The following is a 17,501-nucleotide window of genomic DNA, read 5'->3' on the forward strand; positions in this document are numbered from 1 at the left end:
AGAGTAAAAATCACATTCCATTTTAATATTCTGGCACTGACAATAAGATCTACAATCAAGTAAGATATTTCTGTTGTAAGTAAAGATTATCTTGCTTGTCATCTGCAGTTCTTCTGTTAACATCATTTTGATAGTGATGAAATGTTTTTTCCCCAGAGGAAAAACCAAAAACAATAAAACACATCATGAAAAAGTGAGATTCGCCTATCAGACTAGTTATTAAATATTAATAGGTACAGAGCATTTTAGGAGAAGTAAGTGAAAGCAGGAGATGTACTTTATTTCTTTTGTACCTTCCATTCCACCTTTTAATTCGTAATACCTCATTTCATCTATTGCTGTGGTGTTGTGTTTTTTTTAGTGTTTTATCCCACTTTTTCTTATTGATTACTGAGTAAGCTACAAGTAGGCTTATTTACTTCCACTCTTTCAAGGAGCAGAACATTACTGCTAATGGCAATTTATTTAATTAACTAATCACTGTACTTATATCTAAGGAGAAAGTAATTCAAACCCATGATTCATGCCATTTTTTATTTTTTTTTGCTTCAGGATGTTTTGCTTTTTCTTTATTTTATTTTGCTTTCCATTGAACTTAAAGAGGAAACCTAGATGTCCAAAAAAGCAGGCGATCCCTTGCCACACAGATGGTACTACAATTTCCTTCACTTTCTTTCTGCATATTCTTTCTTTCTCTTTCATTTTTATGTTTCTACAAAAAAATCAAACTGAATGATTCCAGTTCTTTGGCGGGGATTATGATATTTACTTTAAACTGACCTAAAATAAATATACCACAACTAGACCCCCTTTTATCTAAGAACAAGCAATGATTATTTCCAAATATAAACCAGCACACATACCCTTCGTGTTGACTGTTTTCGATGTGACCTCCAGGGTCTCCAATGGTTCTGTTCCAATGTTTTCTAACTTAATGATAAGCTGTTGCGTCTCTCCATTGTAAAGCTGGACAGATACATTCGTGGAGATTTCATCCCCTGAAGAAGGCTGAAGTGTATGAGCAGACCTACAAAAAGTGACAAACATGAAAACATAATATTACAATAAACATGGTAAAAACTTGTCCAAGTTATTATATTCTATCGAAGATTTCAATGGAATCTTGAAGATCCAATAAATCCTCAACAGAATATAAGATTCTTTGAAGATTCAGAAACCGCTCCTCTGAAATCCTGCAGATATTTGACATAATTTTCCGTTCTAAGTTTAGCAAGGATCATTTTTAACAACCATTGGGGACAAACGTTACTGTTATGCATAATACAAGTCAGATTTCAAACAATGTGAGATACATATTCCTGACTGAAAGCTTGTTAAAAAATTGTTGTAAAAATCATAAGGAAGGGAACAGGGCAAAAAACTAATAGCAGGTCATCAGAAAGAGCAAACTTGAAAAAAGTGACATCTGATCTACCAAGAGTTTGAACACTAGGCTTGAATACTAATGAGTATCAAGAGCTGAATGTAAAATAAAAATGTAAAAAAATAAATAAGGAGAATAAGTTGAATGCTACATAGGAGATACCAGGGTGAAATTCCTCTGCAGGATCCTGAAGTTCATACCTCTTTCTGATCAGCCCATCAGAATTACAAAATGAGAATAAAACCATAAACCAGGAAGATTCCTCAGCTGAGATGAAACCTTTATACTTACAAGGGAGGATACATTATCTTACATTGTTAAGCATTCCCAAACTTCGCCAACATACTACCCATGTGCAATATGAAGATGGAAACACCTTTGATGAAGTTAAGTAGCACTGACTGCTTTAAGCAGCGGATTGCCCATAGAAACTGGTTACTTAAGGGATCATAAACAGTATCAGAAGTATGAGGTAAGATATACTCAACAGCAAAATATATCATACAAATAACTTAGAGATGATACAAACAAAAATTATTTTACACAATTATATGTGCTAGAGAAAATGCACAGATATCTAAAGCTTCAGAAGGATGAGAATTTATCTCCACGAGTATCAAAAATTCCATTTTAAAATAACAAATGTGGCAAACCAGCCGAAATAGGAGACATTTCACAGTGCTGTGACAACACATGGGTAAAGCAGAATTGAGCAGTAACCTTGAACTTTGCTAGGAAGAGGTAATATGGGAGCTGGCAGAGTGCAGTTCTAGTGGACAGCAGGAAGCACAAACCTCATGGGAGTGGATCCTGGAAGAAATTTACTCAGCGAAAGGTGAAATAGTGAATATAAATGAACTCTTTAGAACATGAATGAGGGAAGGAGCACTGCAGAACAAGACAGATGGGCAGAGGTTCAGTTTCTGACTGCATTTTTCACGCTAATGCAAAGTGGTCAGAAGGGATCAAGGACACGAGGGCAAAAGCTATCGAGATTAATGACTGATAAATTTGTTGGTAAACCCACGGTCAGTAACTTCTTTTGGCAAGTATTTCTGCTATCCTTCCTTCATACCCTATTTTTCCCTTATTCAAGATAAACAGCCTCCACAGAAAAGCAACACAGCAGATTTTAGTCTTTCAGAATGCAGCTTTGACAACAAAAAACACATTTTTTGATCATTTAAATGCTACAGACATATATCGCTATCACTGCAGCACTCTGAAGTTTGGGCATCTGGAGTGGCAATGGAGGAAAATAAAAACGAGAATTTCTTAGTTTCTTTTCCTCCTCATACTCAGACAAAAGTAGGAATTGCATACTAACAAAGCAAAATAACGGCTACTCAATTACTGTACAAGTGTACATATGAAACCAAAATCCAGCTAATTCAGCTTGCACATCTTTTGCTTTAACACAGGTTCTTCCATTAAGGCATTTGAGTTGGGCCTCTCACAAAGCTGCATTAATGCCTGGAATGCCTTTGGGCCGCTCTTCAGGTGCTCTCCTGCTGACCCATGACCTTTCTCTAGGCTCTGGACACCTACCACTGACACTGGCATCAAACTGGGAGGAGGGGGATGGATTCAGGTTCCCCTCCTGCAGCAACTCTTGTTTAAAGCCCTTCTCACCAGCTTGGCAAGCCTATGAAGAGGGCTTGTAAACATAAATGCAAAACAAATTGTAAAGATGCAAGAAGAGAAATTACTCAGGTTTAATCCTGCTGCCTGTAAATTAGGAGTATTCTCTCTGTCATTTCTTTACCACGTCTTTTAAAAGTACATCATTCTCCAGAGGATCCAAAGGATAAAACAGAGTTGACAGGAGTTGCAGGAGTCAATTTACAGATATCATAGAGGCCAGGAGAAGGAATAAGTGATGGTAATCAGGGGCCTCTCTGGCATACTGAAAGGTAGCCAGAAGTGCATCTGAATTCCCAGGATGTCACAGGAACTGAGACTGAGTACTGAAACTAAAGCATTTGGAGAAACCAAGAGCAAATTTAACACCAATGAAAAGGAAAACATACACCAATATACAAAGCAAATCTCGTTACTGTTCCACATTATCAGCAGAACATATATCCAAAAAGAGCAGATATTATGCTCATTTAAGAATATTTGCAATTCCCTCTGTATTTCAAACTCATCATATTCTTTAATATATTCATAACTTTGGCTACCCAATACTAATTTTGATTACAGCTAAAACCACCCAGACTCCCTATCTAGCAGAATTTTTGTAGACAATTTACCAACATGCAACTGAACTATAGTGTTTTATTAGTTTGCTGTCTTCACCAGGATATTTCTTTTATATCTTTGCAATACAATGCCATCAAGACAGGCTATTCCACATTAGAAACGTAGAATTCATTATGGAAATATCAGAACCAAACCGGTTCCTTTTTTATTGCTAAGCCATATTGAATAACATAGTAACAAAAGAAGTACGTAAGTAAACAAAAGGCTGTTTGCTGGTCCATAGCTAAAAGGAATATTAAAAAGAAAACCAAAACTCTGTATTTTATAACTACTTGCAAAATGGAACATGGATGCTCTTGAACCTGGAAAAGTTCCAAAAGATGAATTGAATTGGTGTCTTACAAGCTTTCTCTAAAGACATGGAATTAGTCAGTCCCATTCTTCACCCAAATAAATGCTCAACAACCCGCCCCAAAAAACACTTAGCCCTCATGTAACAATTGTGACAAGTTTGGTGAGTGTATAACGAAGTTATTTTAATTCTTCCTGTACCTCTTAAACATGTTGTTTTTGTAGTATGGTATCTAGTTTGGAGCTTCCCCATACAACAGAAATATTGACACGTTGGAGGAAGTCCAGAAGAGGGAGATCAAAATGATTAGGAGGCTAATGTGACATAGGACAGGTTCGAAGGCTGTTTGTTTCATTTTGAAAAAGAGAAGGGTAGAGGGAACTTTTTCTGAGTGTGGTCAGTCAACTAGATAATGCCCTGAGCAGCCTGGTCTAACATTAAAGACGTATCACTTGTCAAAGATGGTCCTGCTTCAACCAAAGTCCTAGAACAGCTGATCTCCCCCTTCCAACTTACATTAATCTATGGGTTACCTCTTTACTTCAACATTTTATAAACATTTATGAACACTAACATATAACCAAATAAAATCCTGATTTTATTAAATTTCTCACCTTGGAAGGGAGGTACTGATCTGCAGCCTTGGCAAAGCTGGAATGACTTCAACTGTACAGCCATTGGTCTTCACTCCTGGCAGATTGTCCAGAAGGCAATCACTGAAGACTCCAAAAACTGACGTATGGTAACCTGATTTTTGGAAGAAAACACAAATATTGCACAAGTTTTTTTTTTATTTTCTGAGATGTCTAATACATTAACCTTACTAGTTAGATCTTGCCAGTGTTTCTGCTACGCAAAAGACCACCTTCTCTACAGAAGAATCTTCTCAAGACACAAAATGTATATTAAAAAAAGATTTTCATATCCCATAGATAATACATTTTTAAAATAAATGACATCATACAAACAACACGCATCTATGCCTTTGGATCTACGACATATAAAACTATAAAAAAGTAGACTCCATAATTTCTACTATGCACTGTGTTAAATTCTGTAGAATCCTTTAAAAGATCAAGGTTACAAGTTGTATGAAAAAGACCAACATTTCACAATACCATATCACCTAATCCACCGCTGCACATAAACCTGCTACCCTTCAACATATGTTGAGTCCCTTATTTCTTCAAAAAAAAAAAAAAAAAAAAAGATAGCAAAGAGTATCGACAGTATCCAGAGGCTATTAAAAAAATCCCAAAGCAAATGATTTAAAAAAAATTTTGAATATCTACCTATGTATACAGGTGCCATAAAAGACTGCAGGTACGTATACATTATTGAATATGTATATATGTACGCCCCTGCCATACGAGTCCACAGGTCATCCTCTAAAAGTTTGATTTAGTAGGCAAATACCTCAACACCAATTCCGTGCCAAGCAATATATACAACTTGTATCTGAAGGCAAATTTAATTCATTGACACCCAAGTAACGGCCAAATACAGAAATCAACTCCTCTACTTGCAATACATTTTTAGCATGTGAAACTAAAAACAGACAACTATAGCACAAATGTTCCTCGATGCTTTGATGGTATTCTGTATTTACTGAAATAGTTTCTGAAGGGGAAAAAAAAAAAAAACAGAAATGAAGAATCTTTTTATGAGCAGAAAACACAGTGAGAACAGAGTTTCTTCAAGTTCAAATACATCTCCTTTTGGTGTTTGATTTTACTAAAACAGTTCTTTTCCTGAAATTCTATATTCCAGCAGCATGTACCTAAAATTGCATGTTGTTAATATGATTCAGTACTACTGCTTTCTGAATCTATCATCTCCTCCTTTTCTAGGAGACTGATCTGCTGGTCTTCTAAAAAAAGTTGTTTAATTCTCTCCACTTACTATGAACACAATTCTCTTTATGCTTATTAATGAAATGACATCTCGAGTGCAACAGACTACACACATCAGCTAAATTGTTTCTCCACAAACAATCTGCAAAAATTTCTGTAATCTTACATGAACACGATTAAGAAAAATGAGCTGCAAGATTATCTTCTGCATTCTCATGAAAAAGTTCGTCATTTTTCTCAGAAGCTTTCCAATGAAAACATTAATAAGGTGGAGTTTGAGTTCATTATCTTTTTCCTCTCATATTGGAGATACTGAAAACATGTGTTCACTGCTGCTGTCGCAACCAAGTGAATTTTCAGCATCACGGGCTGTGGTTTTAATGAAGTCTAGTGTATTAAACAGCTCTGTTTGTTTGGGACTTTTTGTTTGTTTTACATACTGAGGAGAATTCAGAGTAGCAAATATATAAAGCACACCGATTTAAAGTGGGCCAGAAAAACATGTAATTCACAGAGACATAAAGTATTGTTTTGCTAGTAAGAGAGTGATGAAATGCATCCCTTACCATTGACAGTGATCTGTCCAGTGGTTTGAGGAACACCAACGAGAGTTACCGGATAGAGACCAGACTCCGCAGGTAGAGAAAGGGCTGCAGGAAGAGATTCAAATTCTACTCCTGTAGTCAAGAGACCCTGAAAAAAAGTCATATTACACAGATAAATCCATTTATAATATACACTTACAATCTCTTGCGTTATATCACCCAAACATTTATGGTTTATTCACATTTGCTCATAGCAGTTACTTTGGTTTAAAGTTCCAGTGACTTAAGTATGCTTCAAGTATTACTGCAACATTTGTCTTCAATAGAGAAATGAATGTGTTTCAGGATTTTTCTGAGGTGGGAAAAATACATGAAATAGAAATAGTAAGTAAAAAGAACAACCGATATTATCTGCAAGGCGTTTTGCTTTTGTTTTTTAACTACACTTAATTGCACCTGCACAACATACATTTTGGACAGTGGAAATCAACCATCAATAGCTTGCTTAGCTTTAATTAAAGTTCCTGTCCAGAAAGGACTTATCTATATGGAGGAAACAAATGGAGTATTTACAGATAATAGAGCAGGTCTAGTTTTATTAACTAACCTAAAAGTCTAAATTAGGAGTTGGAATAAGGTGAATGTCACCTCTTTCAGTTGACCACCTATCAAGCCTAGGTGCCTGCAGCTAGACTCTCTGATGATGGAGAAATCTCTGAGCACCCTTAAAATTAAAACACGGGACAAAATAAGAAGTACAACCAAAAAAAAAAAAAATTATTTAATGTGCTAAGAACCACAGCATTACTTTCCTGAGTAAATTAATTGCTTTTTTTAAGCTCAGTTAACAAGTTTAAGATGCTTGAGCACAGTATGCACTTAGAAGTAATATAAATATTGCTGTAAAACACAGGAGTCTAAGCCACTGGCTGCTTCTATATATTTATTAATTAAAAGTGATGATATCCAACTATTAATGCTGTAAGTACAACTAGATTAAACTTCAACTCCATTAAGATGCTTCATAGGAAGTCAAGAGTCTATATAAGAGGTAGATGCTAGTTTTGTGAAGACAGAGGAAAAAATTACACTTTCAGACAGAAAAACACAGAGACTGCAGACTAAACAAGGAGGTTAAGAAGCAGCAATGTCACCTGCACGGTGCCAGAGCACTGGCATTGCTTTCCTTTGAAAACATCTGACTGCCTACTTTCTCGTTCAATAGGTTTTTGAATGGCGTACCTCTGCAGCTCACAGCTGCTGTAAAAGGCAGACTAGCACTCTTCTGTTTCTCATTCTCAGTTTGAAATTATCCTAATTGCTACTCCTACAGCACGTCCTTAAGGAAATGAAAATGGCACGACCTGAATTACCCAGCCAATGACTGAGTCTTGACCTGTTGCTTTTAGCCCTCGATGACCTGATTTGCACGGGGACTAACCGCCACCACTTCGTCGACAAATTCCTGGACAATGACTAAAACCAACCAGCCAGTAACGAAAAACTGAACTCAACCAAAACCTGTTATCAGAATGTCTTCCCTCCTCAGAAGACAGTGTGCCATGTGAAAAATTAACTATCAATTAACTAAAAAAAATGTGAAAATGAACTATCAATTATGTAATGTGCATATGTAACGTATGTACTATGTTAAGCTAAAGAAGAGCTTTGCAATTAAGATTCTTAACAGTGAAGCTGTCAACACACTAAAAGCCTAAGAAAGCATGCTGAACAGATTTGGCAATTATTATTTATTTTCATTCAACATCTCAAGTAACCAAGATTCACACACTGCCTAATATACCCAAAAGCTTAAATCCTTCGTTCCAGCGATTACTTCTTTGTGGACGATACATTGGTGGGACAAAGTTTATTCCAAACCAAGCTGTCCTTGCTTTGTGGAAAGGTTCTTCAGAGAACCGTATCCTTCTCTGATACTGCACACAATTTAATCATTTCACTTGAGCTATAAGAAAATACTGTTGAACCCTCATTTCTACTGAATTTTAGTTTTCCCCTAGTTTCTCATATAGAATTATGTCCTAAGAAACAATCCCCACAAAAAAAAACTCATAAATCAAATTCTGTCTCGCTACGCTTTCGTCAGCCGGTCTAGCAGAGCATCGATGCTTTGTGATTCCCACCTCATCAGCGTAGGAGTGAGCGCTGCTTTCCAAAAGGGTGCTGTTATGTAGCTAGGAACGTAACCAGGCCTTACTTGCAGTCCTTTCTGCTGTATTCTTTACACTATTTCATAATAAAGCTTATAAAATAAGAGTTGCAATAACCAGTCAATACAAATTGATTTTAGATATGTTGCAACATAACTGATTGAAGGAATCCTTGCAGAGGGATTCAGACCCCAGAAGAGGGGTGAACATTTACACTTTACACTAAGGCTCACCCTTCATGATAATCATTCTGCTTTTGCTTTGAGTGAAGCAAATCTTGCAACACAAAGGTGACCCCTACACACTCCAGAACTCACCTTTACAACAGGTACAAAAGGATTTTAAAAATTATTTCAGTCTCCAAAGCACTGAACTATCGCTTGGCCAAATATTCAAATACGGAGGAATTATTTAGGATTCACCTCAACTAAATACTCTCATCCAGGGACTTAAAATCCTAAAAAATCAATTATTAAAAAACCCTCCAATGTCTTGTCTAGTATCAGCTGTAGTAAATAAAACAGACGAGGCAGGGCCCCCTCGCTATTCCCTAATCCATCTCCCTGCTCTGAGGCAGAGCCAACTCCTCATTAACCTGTCATTTTTGTCCAGGGTATTTTGGAATTTCCTTCACTGGGACTTTCTAGGAGGGGATTAGGTAACTTAATGCAGTGCCTCAGCAGCCTTCCCACTTCAGTCCTTCTCCTAATGACTACACAGAACCTACCTTGCACAATTAATACAAGTTTAATAATAATAATAATAATAATAATAATACAAAAAAATAAAGAAAAGCATTCTTCCACTCCTGGCTATGTCCCCAAATGCATATAAACACTAAGACGCTACAACACCATTGCAAAACTATGGCCCAGTCCCTTTTCCGAAATACAGGAAGCTTCTCATTAAGACAGGGTCCTAATTAGCCCAGTTTTCACTGGGCCGAGGGGGAAAGGGAAGCTAATTGCCTTTCTGGCTGAGGCACGGAGAAATTGAAACCATGGGGGGAAAAAAGGGGGAAAATTTTGATGTTATCCACGTTGATCACAGGATAACCAATAACGCAAAGGAAGTGCTCAGCACGATATATTTTTCTTATAATGTATTACAAATGCATTCTCAATCTGTTGTTTAACAACAAAAAAAACACATGAAAATGAAGAGATTTTTAGAGAACAAAAGCAATGGAAATGCCAAAACATCTGCACTAAGCAAAGACTATTCCTGGGCTAAAAATTAAAGAGCCTCAAGTCCATTAACACATGAAGGAGAAAACATCGTTAATTCAATTCTCTCATTCTGAGAGTTTTACTCTCCAGTGAAACTTCAAGCTTTTAAGAATAAAGATATCAAGAAAGCATAAAAGTTCATTAAATGAAAAAAAAATGCAATATAAACCTCAACAAGTCTTCGGTGTTCCAGGCATAAACTGAAATCAAGATAATTATTCTTAAAACTCGACCCACACAAATAAATTTTACATGACAGTGACGTATCTAGAATGTCTGAAAGACATTTCCAGTTCTGCTACATGCTGGATTCAGCAATATTTGCCCAACATTGCCCTCTGGTGCCTAAAAAAAAAATAAATTAACAGAGACAATGAAACCAAGGCTGAAGTGCTGTTATACCCTTTACCTAAAGGTATCTGACGCAGAGAAAGAAGAAAAGAAAAAGAAAAAGGAAGCAAGTGTCAGATTTCTTTTCCCTAGAGTCGTGTACCTTATCTCAGTAATAATATTTAGTAATCACTGTTCTTTTTGACCAAATAGAAAAAATGTATCTGTATGCAAGACTTCCTCCAGGGAATATATGAATCAGAAAAAAGGTTTTTATTTCCTTGTATTCCTATAAAACTACCTAAACTGTCGTAGAGAGGATATACGCATGCTATTACTACACCCTGCCTTTCAATCACTTCCAAACTAGATTTAGTTTCAAAGAAACAAAACAACTTGTATGCAAATGGTAGCTTTTGGGGATGCTGTTAAAACATTATGAGTATGTAAGTGCCTTTTTAGTGCTTTACTTACCAAACCTGATACGTAATCACTGTTTTTTTCCCCCAAGTACCACTGCCAAACTTAAGTTTTCTCATTGAACATACTTTATACAACATTGTCAAGTACTTTACACAAAAATTGCCAAATATTTATTTAAAAGGAAGTTTCTCCCAGTATTTCTAGCGAGACTGTTTTAAGCAGACCTACAAATTTTCAACCACAACCATTTTTACCCTTCTTCCACCAACCTTTTCTGTGTATTTTCTTGCCCAATACAGCTTCAATGACACGTAACCTATCAGTAAGTAAATATTCTCTCGAGAGTACAAAGATATGAACCCTCTGAAGAGCAGTTCATGGAAATATTTTGAATGATCATGAGCTAAATTCAGGGACTGACTATACATAGAGATTGATAAAAATTTTAGACGTTATTTTTAAACATCAACATAGAAAGTGTTCTTGGTAATACCATAGTTTTGAAGTTTAGAAATTAAAAAGCAAAAGCTATTCCCATACTGTCATTAAGCAAAATACTTAAATTGTCTTGAAATGCTCCAAACAGAATGAGACCTACAGAATAAAGACTTTCTTTTTGGGCTATGAGCTTTAAATACTCTAAATTACATTAACCCTATGTGTTGTGGCAGTATTTTTTAGTTTGTCAATACTGACTTACTAAAATACAGCTTATACTGCTCTGTATGTATCAATGGTGGTTGTAAGAAGGCTAGATTTTCTACAGAAAGTACATAAAAAGATGCTTTCACTGAATAAATAACACTCCCACAACAGTCCTCAGCCTGTGAAGACAGCACATTTGTTTTTAAAATGAAACTTGAGAAACAAAGAGGAAAAAGTAGTTAAAATCTTATAGGACTTAAAACACTTCACACTGCTTTAAACATTTTTTTCCAAGATACGAAGTAAACACACTAGAGATCTCCCAGCTTGGTTTTGTGGGTTTTTATTTGAAGGTCTGAAATCCAAAGGTCATTTTTTTCCTGGATAGAAAAAGGGCTCGGTAACTGTACGAGAGATAAAGGCTACCATTCACGTACCTGAACAAGTCTAAACAGAAATCGATATTCCCAGAAAAAAGTAAAGTGGCGTATATACTTATTTAGAGCTGAACATCAAATCTACTCTTGACTTGGGTTAGACCACAAGGACGGCAAAAAATTTTCTGTCTAATCTACTGCTGACAAAGGAAATTAGGCTCATTTTTGTCTCTCACAATGTTGATTTAAGGTACCTGCTAAGTTTTACAAAAACACTGCCTCTGATCATCCCTTTGATCTCTCCTACTTTGCATTACTGACTGAAATATGCAGTTGTTGGACCTAACCACCTCTATATTCCATGCTTAAACATTTTAAACCAAAAGAAGACCGGGATACAGAAGACAGGAAAGAAAGAAGAAATGGGACACATATGAAAAATATGAAAAATAGGTATCTAAATAGATTCCCAAATCATGAATATGCATGTCGGGGATAAACAGCAAGAACAAGATAGATGGGCAAATAGTTTTGAAGAAAAAAAACACAAAAAAATCAACTTTTCCAACTTCACGGGGCTTCATCTGAATAATACTGATCCAAGTTATGCCTCCACAGTCTCATAAACTAAATGTACTTTACATTCATACTTCAAATAACGAAAAAAACTAGAGAAGCCTTTCAATGGGGAATCATGCTCCTTCACAACTTGTGCTGTATCCAATACTAAGTTGTTTACCTGATGTCACAAGGAAAAGTATCCCGATAAAAAGTTTGGATCAATGCTTCCATGGTTTATATAACATGCAGCAAGTAAGCTAGAAGAACAAAAGATACTAAATTGACAGTTGACAGAAAGGGAAAATTAGAAAAAAGGAGTGAGACTATAGATTTCAAGACAGTTTCGTTTTGATGGTGAGCCATGATAAAGGGAAAGACCAAAGGATGTGATGGAGAACTCAAAGGACTTCCAGGCATTGGAAACAAGGTTGAATGAGCAGTCATACTGCACGAGTAAGGTGCTGAGTCCGAAGGAAAAAAGCTGTGGGACAGACGAGCTAAAACTGACATTAAATGACAAAAAAGGATACACTCAAAATGCAAACGATTCTGAGGTTAAATAATGGGAAAGAATGTGACATGAAAAAAGACAAAAAGGAGGCATGAGGCGTAAGTACACATTGATAATAAATAACTAATAATAAAATAAAATACTTTAAAATATTAAACACCCTGAATTATTAAAATTAAAACAAAAGATTTCATGCTTGTGATAAAGTAACAATTATTCCCACACTCTAGAAAACCCACAGATGAGATCAGAGAATCAGAGCAAGTTAGGCTGGAAGGAGATGCTGGAGGTCCTCGTGTCCAACCCACTGCTCAAAATGGTGCCAACTTTCACGTCCATGCAGGTTTTTCACTCTCCTGGCCACTCAGATTTAGGAGATGGAGATCCCACATTCTCTCCCCGGTGAGATGACACCAGTGCACAGCAGAATATCTCAAAGCACTCCATTTATAGATCACTGACTGAAGAATTACGTTAGTCGTTTCTATTAAACGTCCAGTCTGCTTGCCTCCTTCCTCTCATCCTTACCAATAAAACTGAAATTCAGTATTAATTCAAAACATAACTATCATCCTAACAGGAAAAAAGAAGGAGTCATGCTACTACAATTAATTTGCTCACTGAATGGATGGAGCGCACACCCTTATACATAACTGTATTCCACGTTCTTAAGGGTATGCAACCACTCACAAGATATTTCCTCATTAAGAAATTATCCCAAAAAAATGAAATATATAATTACATCATTACTTACACAAGATAAATTAGACTATAAATCAAAATGCTCTTAAATTGGTTTCCACGTGGAGTCCTTTGTGACGCACAGCTTTACAGTTATTTTTTCATTCCTAACAATCTGGAATACTTCTGTGTTAGATAAAATGCTGCTGATGGAACCAAGTGTGTTAGTGTCCAGGAATTAATTTTATTATACTGTAACTACAACCTTTGGGTGTGTTTGTTTCCTGTGGAAGAAAATATCTTATGTATGGCATATTACCAGTAATTTAGGTCAAATTGTTTGACTAGCCACTGCAGGAGACCTGTTAATAATAATAATAATTAAAAAAAGAACAAATAAATATACCCTAACTCACTTAGCCCAACAGAACAATGGGCTCTGTGAGACAGGATTTCTTTCTTAATGCAATATTAAAGATTGGAGAAAAGGTGAAAATATTTAACATAATGGCTAACACTGCATTAGGACTGACTGGAGATTAATCTGGTTTAGCAGTTAAAGGAGTTTTAACCTTTAAATGGATAACAATGAAAAAACTCCTGTTAATTGGCATAAAGGGGGTAAAAAACAATCCACTTGGTTTCGTATACACTGCAAGCAGTCCACAAAAACAATATCATACAGTTGCATCACGTAGCAGAGAGCTTGGGCTTGAACCTTCCAACCTTAAATGCTTCTCTGGTATTCTTGCCTTTTTTTTTTTTGTCCTCCCTTCTGATTGCTTTAGCTTCCGGTGCTTTCAAATAACATCTATCCCTGGGAATAGCAGATCCGTAAGCCGAAGCTTCTATTAACAAATCAAAGCTTCCTGGAACTAGTTATCTTAACTCCTCATTTTTTAAAAGATGTGACCAATGTGGGAATTTTAAAAGCTAGGATAAATACATTTTTTTTTAAATAACAGGAGGAAGAATACACTGATTATTAGGTTTCAGGATATGATTATTACTTGAAAAGCAGTAAAGTCTTTAGCATGGGTTCTAGTCAATGCAGAGAGATACAGAATTAATTTACAGATCAGGAACAGTAAAGCATTTAAACACTTCAAGTGGCAGAGATTTTCATTTCAATACCTCATCATCACTGCAAAACATGAGAAAACTGACACTACCGCACCGTTAAACTGAGGTTGGACTGACTTAAACAGTTTTTAAACTACTTGACTTACAGAAAACCGTATTTGAAACTCTGACTTCGGAAAGAGCTGAGAAAAAATAAGCAGAAGGATACATACCATGTTTTCTACTCGGAGCTCAAAAGGCATAGGGTTGTACACCATCAACTGAACTTCACACACATCTCCCTGGACCCACTGGAAGTCTATGAGAAAGGATTACAGAATTAATGCAGGAATTGCCTAATCATAGTGGTACAAAAATTAGCATCAGCTGAGCTGTCAGGTTGTTATATTGGCTTTATGTTCTAAATTAACATCTCTCTATAATCTGCACAGCCCAAGTCCCGTTCAAGAGCACCGAGGGACACAAGCCATAAATCAGAGGCAAAGCAACGGGTTAAAGGACCGGAAGTGTTCGTTAATCCACTCATTATATTAATAATAGTAGTGCTCCAGAGCCCCTGCGTGCCAACATTACATCGACAAAATTAACTCAGGCATCAGTTCAAAACAGTACTTAAACATATCCCTAACGGTAGCCACTTGAAAGCTTAAAGGCTCCCATGCTTGGAGGCAGGTACAAGGTACGCAGCACCATGCATCATCAAGACTTGGTTTGAAAGCAACCAAATTAGAAATAAACACCACGGGAACAAGGATATTAACAATAAGGGGAACAAATCTTCATCTACGTATAGCTGATGATATATAATAAATAAATAAGAATAAATAAAAGATCATTAAGAAGAAATCAGAGAATCACAGAATGGGTTGGGTTGGAAGGGACCTTAAAGCCCATCCAGTCCCAACCCCCTGCCATGGGCAGGGACACCTCCCACCAGCCCAGGTTGCCCAAAGCCCCATCCAGCCTGGCCCTGAGCACCTCCAGGGATGGGGAAAGCATCTGCTCACCAGCAAGATGATTTCCTTTAAGGACAGGTTGGACGTGATGCTTAGGGGCATGGTTTAGTGATGATATTTGGTGGTAGGGGGGATGGTTGGACCAAATGATCTTAGAGGTCTTTTCCAACCCTAATGATTCGAGGATTCTAAGACGCCACATCCATTTCCTCCTCCTAATTTTCTATGGAAGTTTGGGAAATGCTGTAGGAGGGGAAGATACCGTGAGGATCCTTTGATACCACTTTTTATTCGTTTATTTTTTGAGGTTCACAAAAGGGAGACTCTTAAGCAATAACAACAATTATTAAGCAACTTCTGGAAATACCTAGGAAAGACATGACCAGTAAACAGGCCAAGAAATAAGCTGCATTTTGAGTTTATATCGCACTACAGATAACAGAGGTTCGGCTTTAAAGACATCTCACCCTGCCAAGTGTGAAATTTTGGGGAGTTTTATTCTATTTAAGGAGGTGGGAAATTTAACAAAGTGAGGTCAGCAGCACAGATACAATTTCTGAGGAGCTTCGCAATGAAGAAAGATTATTTTACACCACCATTTTGTACTTTTTTCAGCCCACATGCTCATGTCTGCCTTCCAAATTTCTTGCAGTAACCACATGCACTTTGTCTTCAGAACTTACACTGAATGTGACAACATTTGCTATACAAGGACCTGCAGTCCTCACAAACAAATATTCATTACATGGATTAAATAAATCATGACCATAATCTAATCCATAACACACACTGATTAACTTTTAACCAGTCTACTCAGTGATTTTAACACAATCTCAACACTTTTTTACTAGGGTATTAGAAAAAGTCCTGTAAAAAGACAGGATTATTAAGACTGTAATTCACAATTAAAACCATCTGTACTCTAATTGCACATTCACAATCACTATCTGATTACATTTTGCAAGCAGTATTAGATAGCTCGGGGGACACATACTTAATGCAAATGTCTAACTCCAATTAATGCTACTGGAAATTAAAAACATACATCCCGAGATATTAACAGGTTATATTACTATGAAACCTGCGAAGTAAAACAGTCGATTAAAACAAAATGTTCAAAAGCACAATTGTATGGAATGTTTGGTACATTTTTTTTTAATCAACTTCCTTATGAGTGTCCGAAATCTTATGCGTTTTGAAGTCCCCAAAGGAAATCTCCCAAAGAGCACAGAGCAGCAAAGATGTTTGAGCACCAACCCCCCGTTACAGTTTACAATCACCAGAAGGAGGCACTTTGGTCCTCGAAGTTGTATCATTCCTGGATTAGAGCTACCACAGAATCAGAATGCCTTTTTTGAAAATGTATTCAATGCAAACACATTTAAAAATGATTCTGAAAAGGCCAGTTACTGAAAAAAAATATACACATATATGTTGGAAACTCATTATTTCATCTTTCTAAATTTTACTCAAAACCAACAAACCTGTTAATTTGCCCGATGCTTTAATCTCTCCCTTCTTTCAAAGAGAAAGGATCCTAGGCTCATTTCTTGTTTTGTACAGGTTTGACCCCTCAAACACTCCCTGAGCTACCTCCCTCCAAACTACTGACGATTATTTTCAGGGAAACAAACAGGACACATTGTGGGATCCCATTCCTGCAGAAGATCCCCACTGGTCACTACCAGCACCAAAAAGGTGCCCCCACTTCAAGGGCTCCCACCAGCGACCTCAGGTTTGCTTTCCAGAAGATCTTCCTAAAAGACACCAGGACAACACTACAGAATTGCTTCCCTAGGGGAAAAGCTGTTGAAAGGACAGGCAAAAGCCAGCAGATGGCCCTAGGTTCAGAGCAGTATTTCAACCACCTTCATGTAGGTATGACACGTTGCTTGCAAGATTTACTACTGGCACTGCGTTATACTACAAGCAGTACTGTTTAGACTATCAGCACTTCCCAACAAAAATCACTTTATGTCATAAATCTTGAGGTTTATTTCTCATTACTAGTGTAGTATCAAAGCAATTTAACCAGAATGTAATAATCCAATTTCTTGTTTCCAATCAGAAAAGCTTATCAGGCTGAAAGCTCAAAAGCCGAACACATTTCCTTAAGACTTTTCAAAAGGGCTTTGTTTCCCTTTGGTTTGTCAGCACCACTTGATTTCCTTTGCTGTAACAATGATTTATCCAAA

General features: G+C 36.7%; 1 protein-coding gene across 6 annotated transcripts in view; it reads right to left on the minus strand.

Annotated features, from left to right (window-relative positions):
- The window catches only part of TRAPPC9 (trafficking protein particle complex subunit 9), a 468,771-nt gene that overhangs the window by 399,673 nt on the left and 51,597 nt on the right, over nucleotides 1-17,501 (minus strand). For all 6 annotated transcript variants that reach the window (XM_048049625.2, XM_048049614.2, XM_013193341.3 and 3 more), the window contains 4 exons: nucleotides 14,563-14,648; nucleotides 6,361-6,487; nucleotides 4,556-4,688; nucleotides 864-1,027 (listed from right to left, as the gene is read on the minus strand). In XM_048049625.2, coding sequence (XP_047905582.1) covers nucleotides 864-1,027; nucleotides 4,556-4,688; nucleotides 6,361-6,487; nucleotides 14,563-14,648 — 510 coding nt within the window. The remainder of the gene's footprint in view (nucleotides 1-863; nucleotides 1,028-4,555; nucleotides 4,689-6,360; nucleotides 6,488-14,562; nucleotides 14,649-17,501) is intronic.

Source organism: Anser cygnoides, chromosome 2 (genome assembly GCF_040182565.1).
Source record: "Anser cygnoides isolate HZ-2024a breed goose chromosome 2, Taihu_goose_T2T_genome, whole genome shotgun sequence".
In the NCBI taxonomy this organism is placed as follows: domain Eukaryota; kingdom Metazoa; phylum Chordata; class Aves; order Anseriformes; family Anatidae; genus Anser; species Anser cygnoides.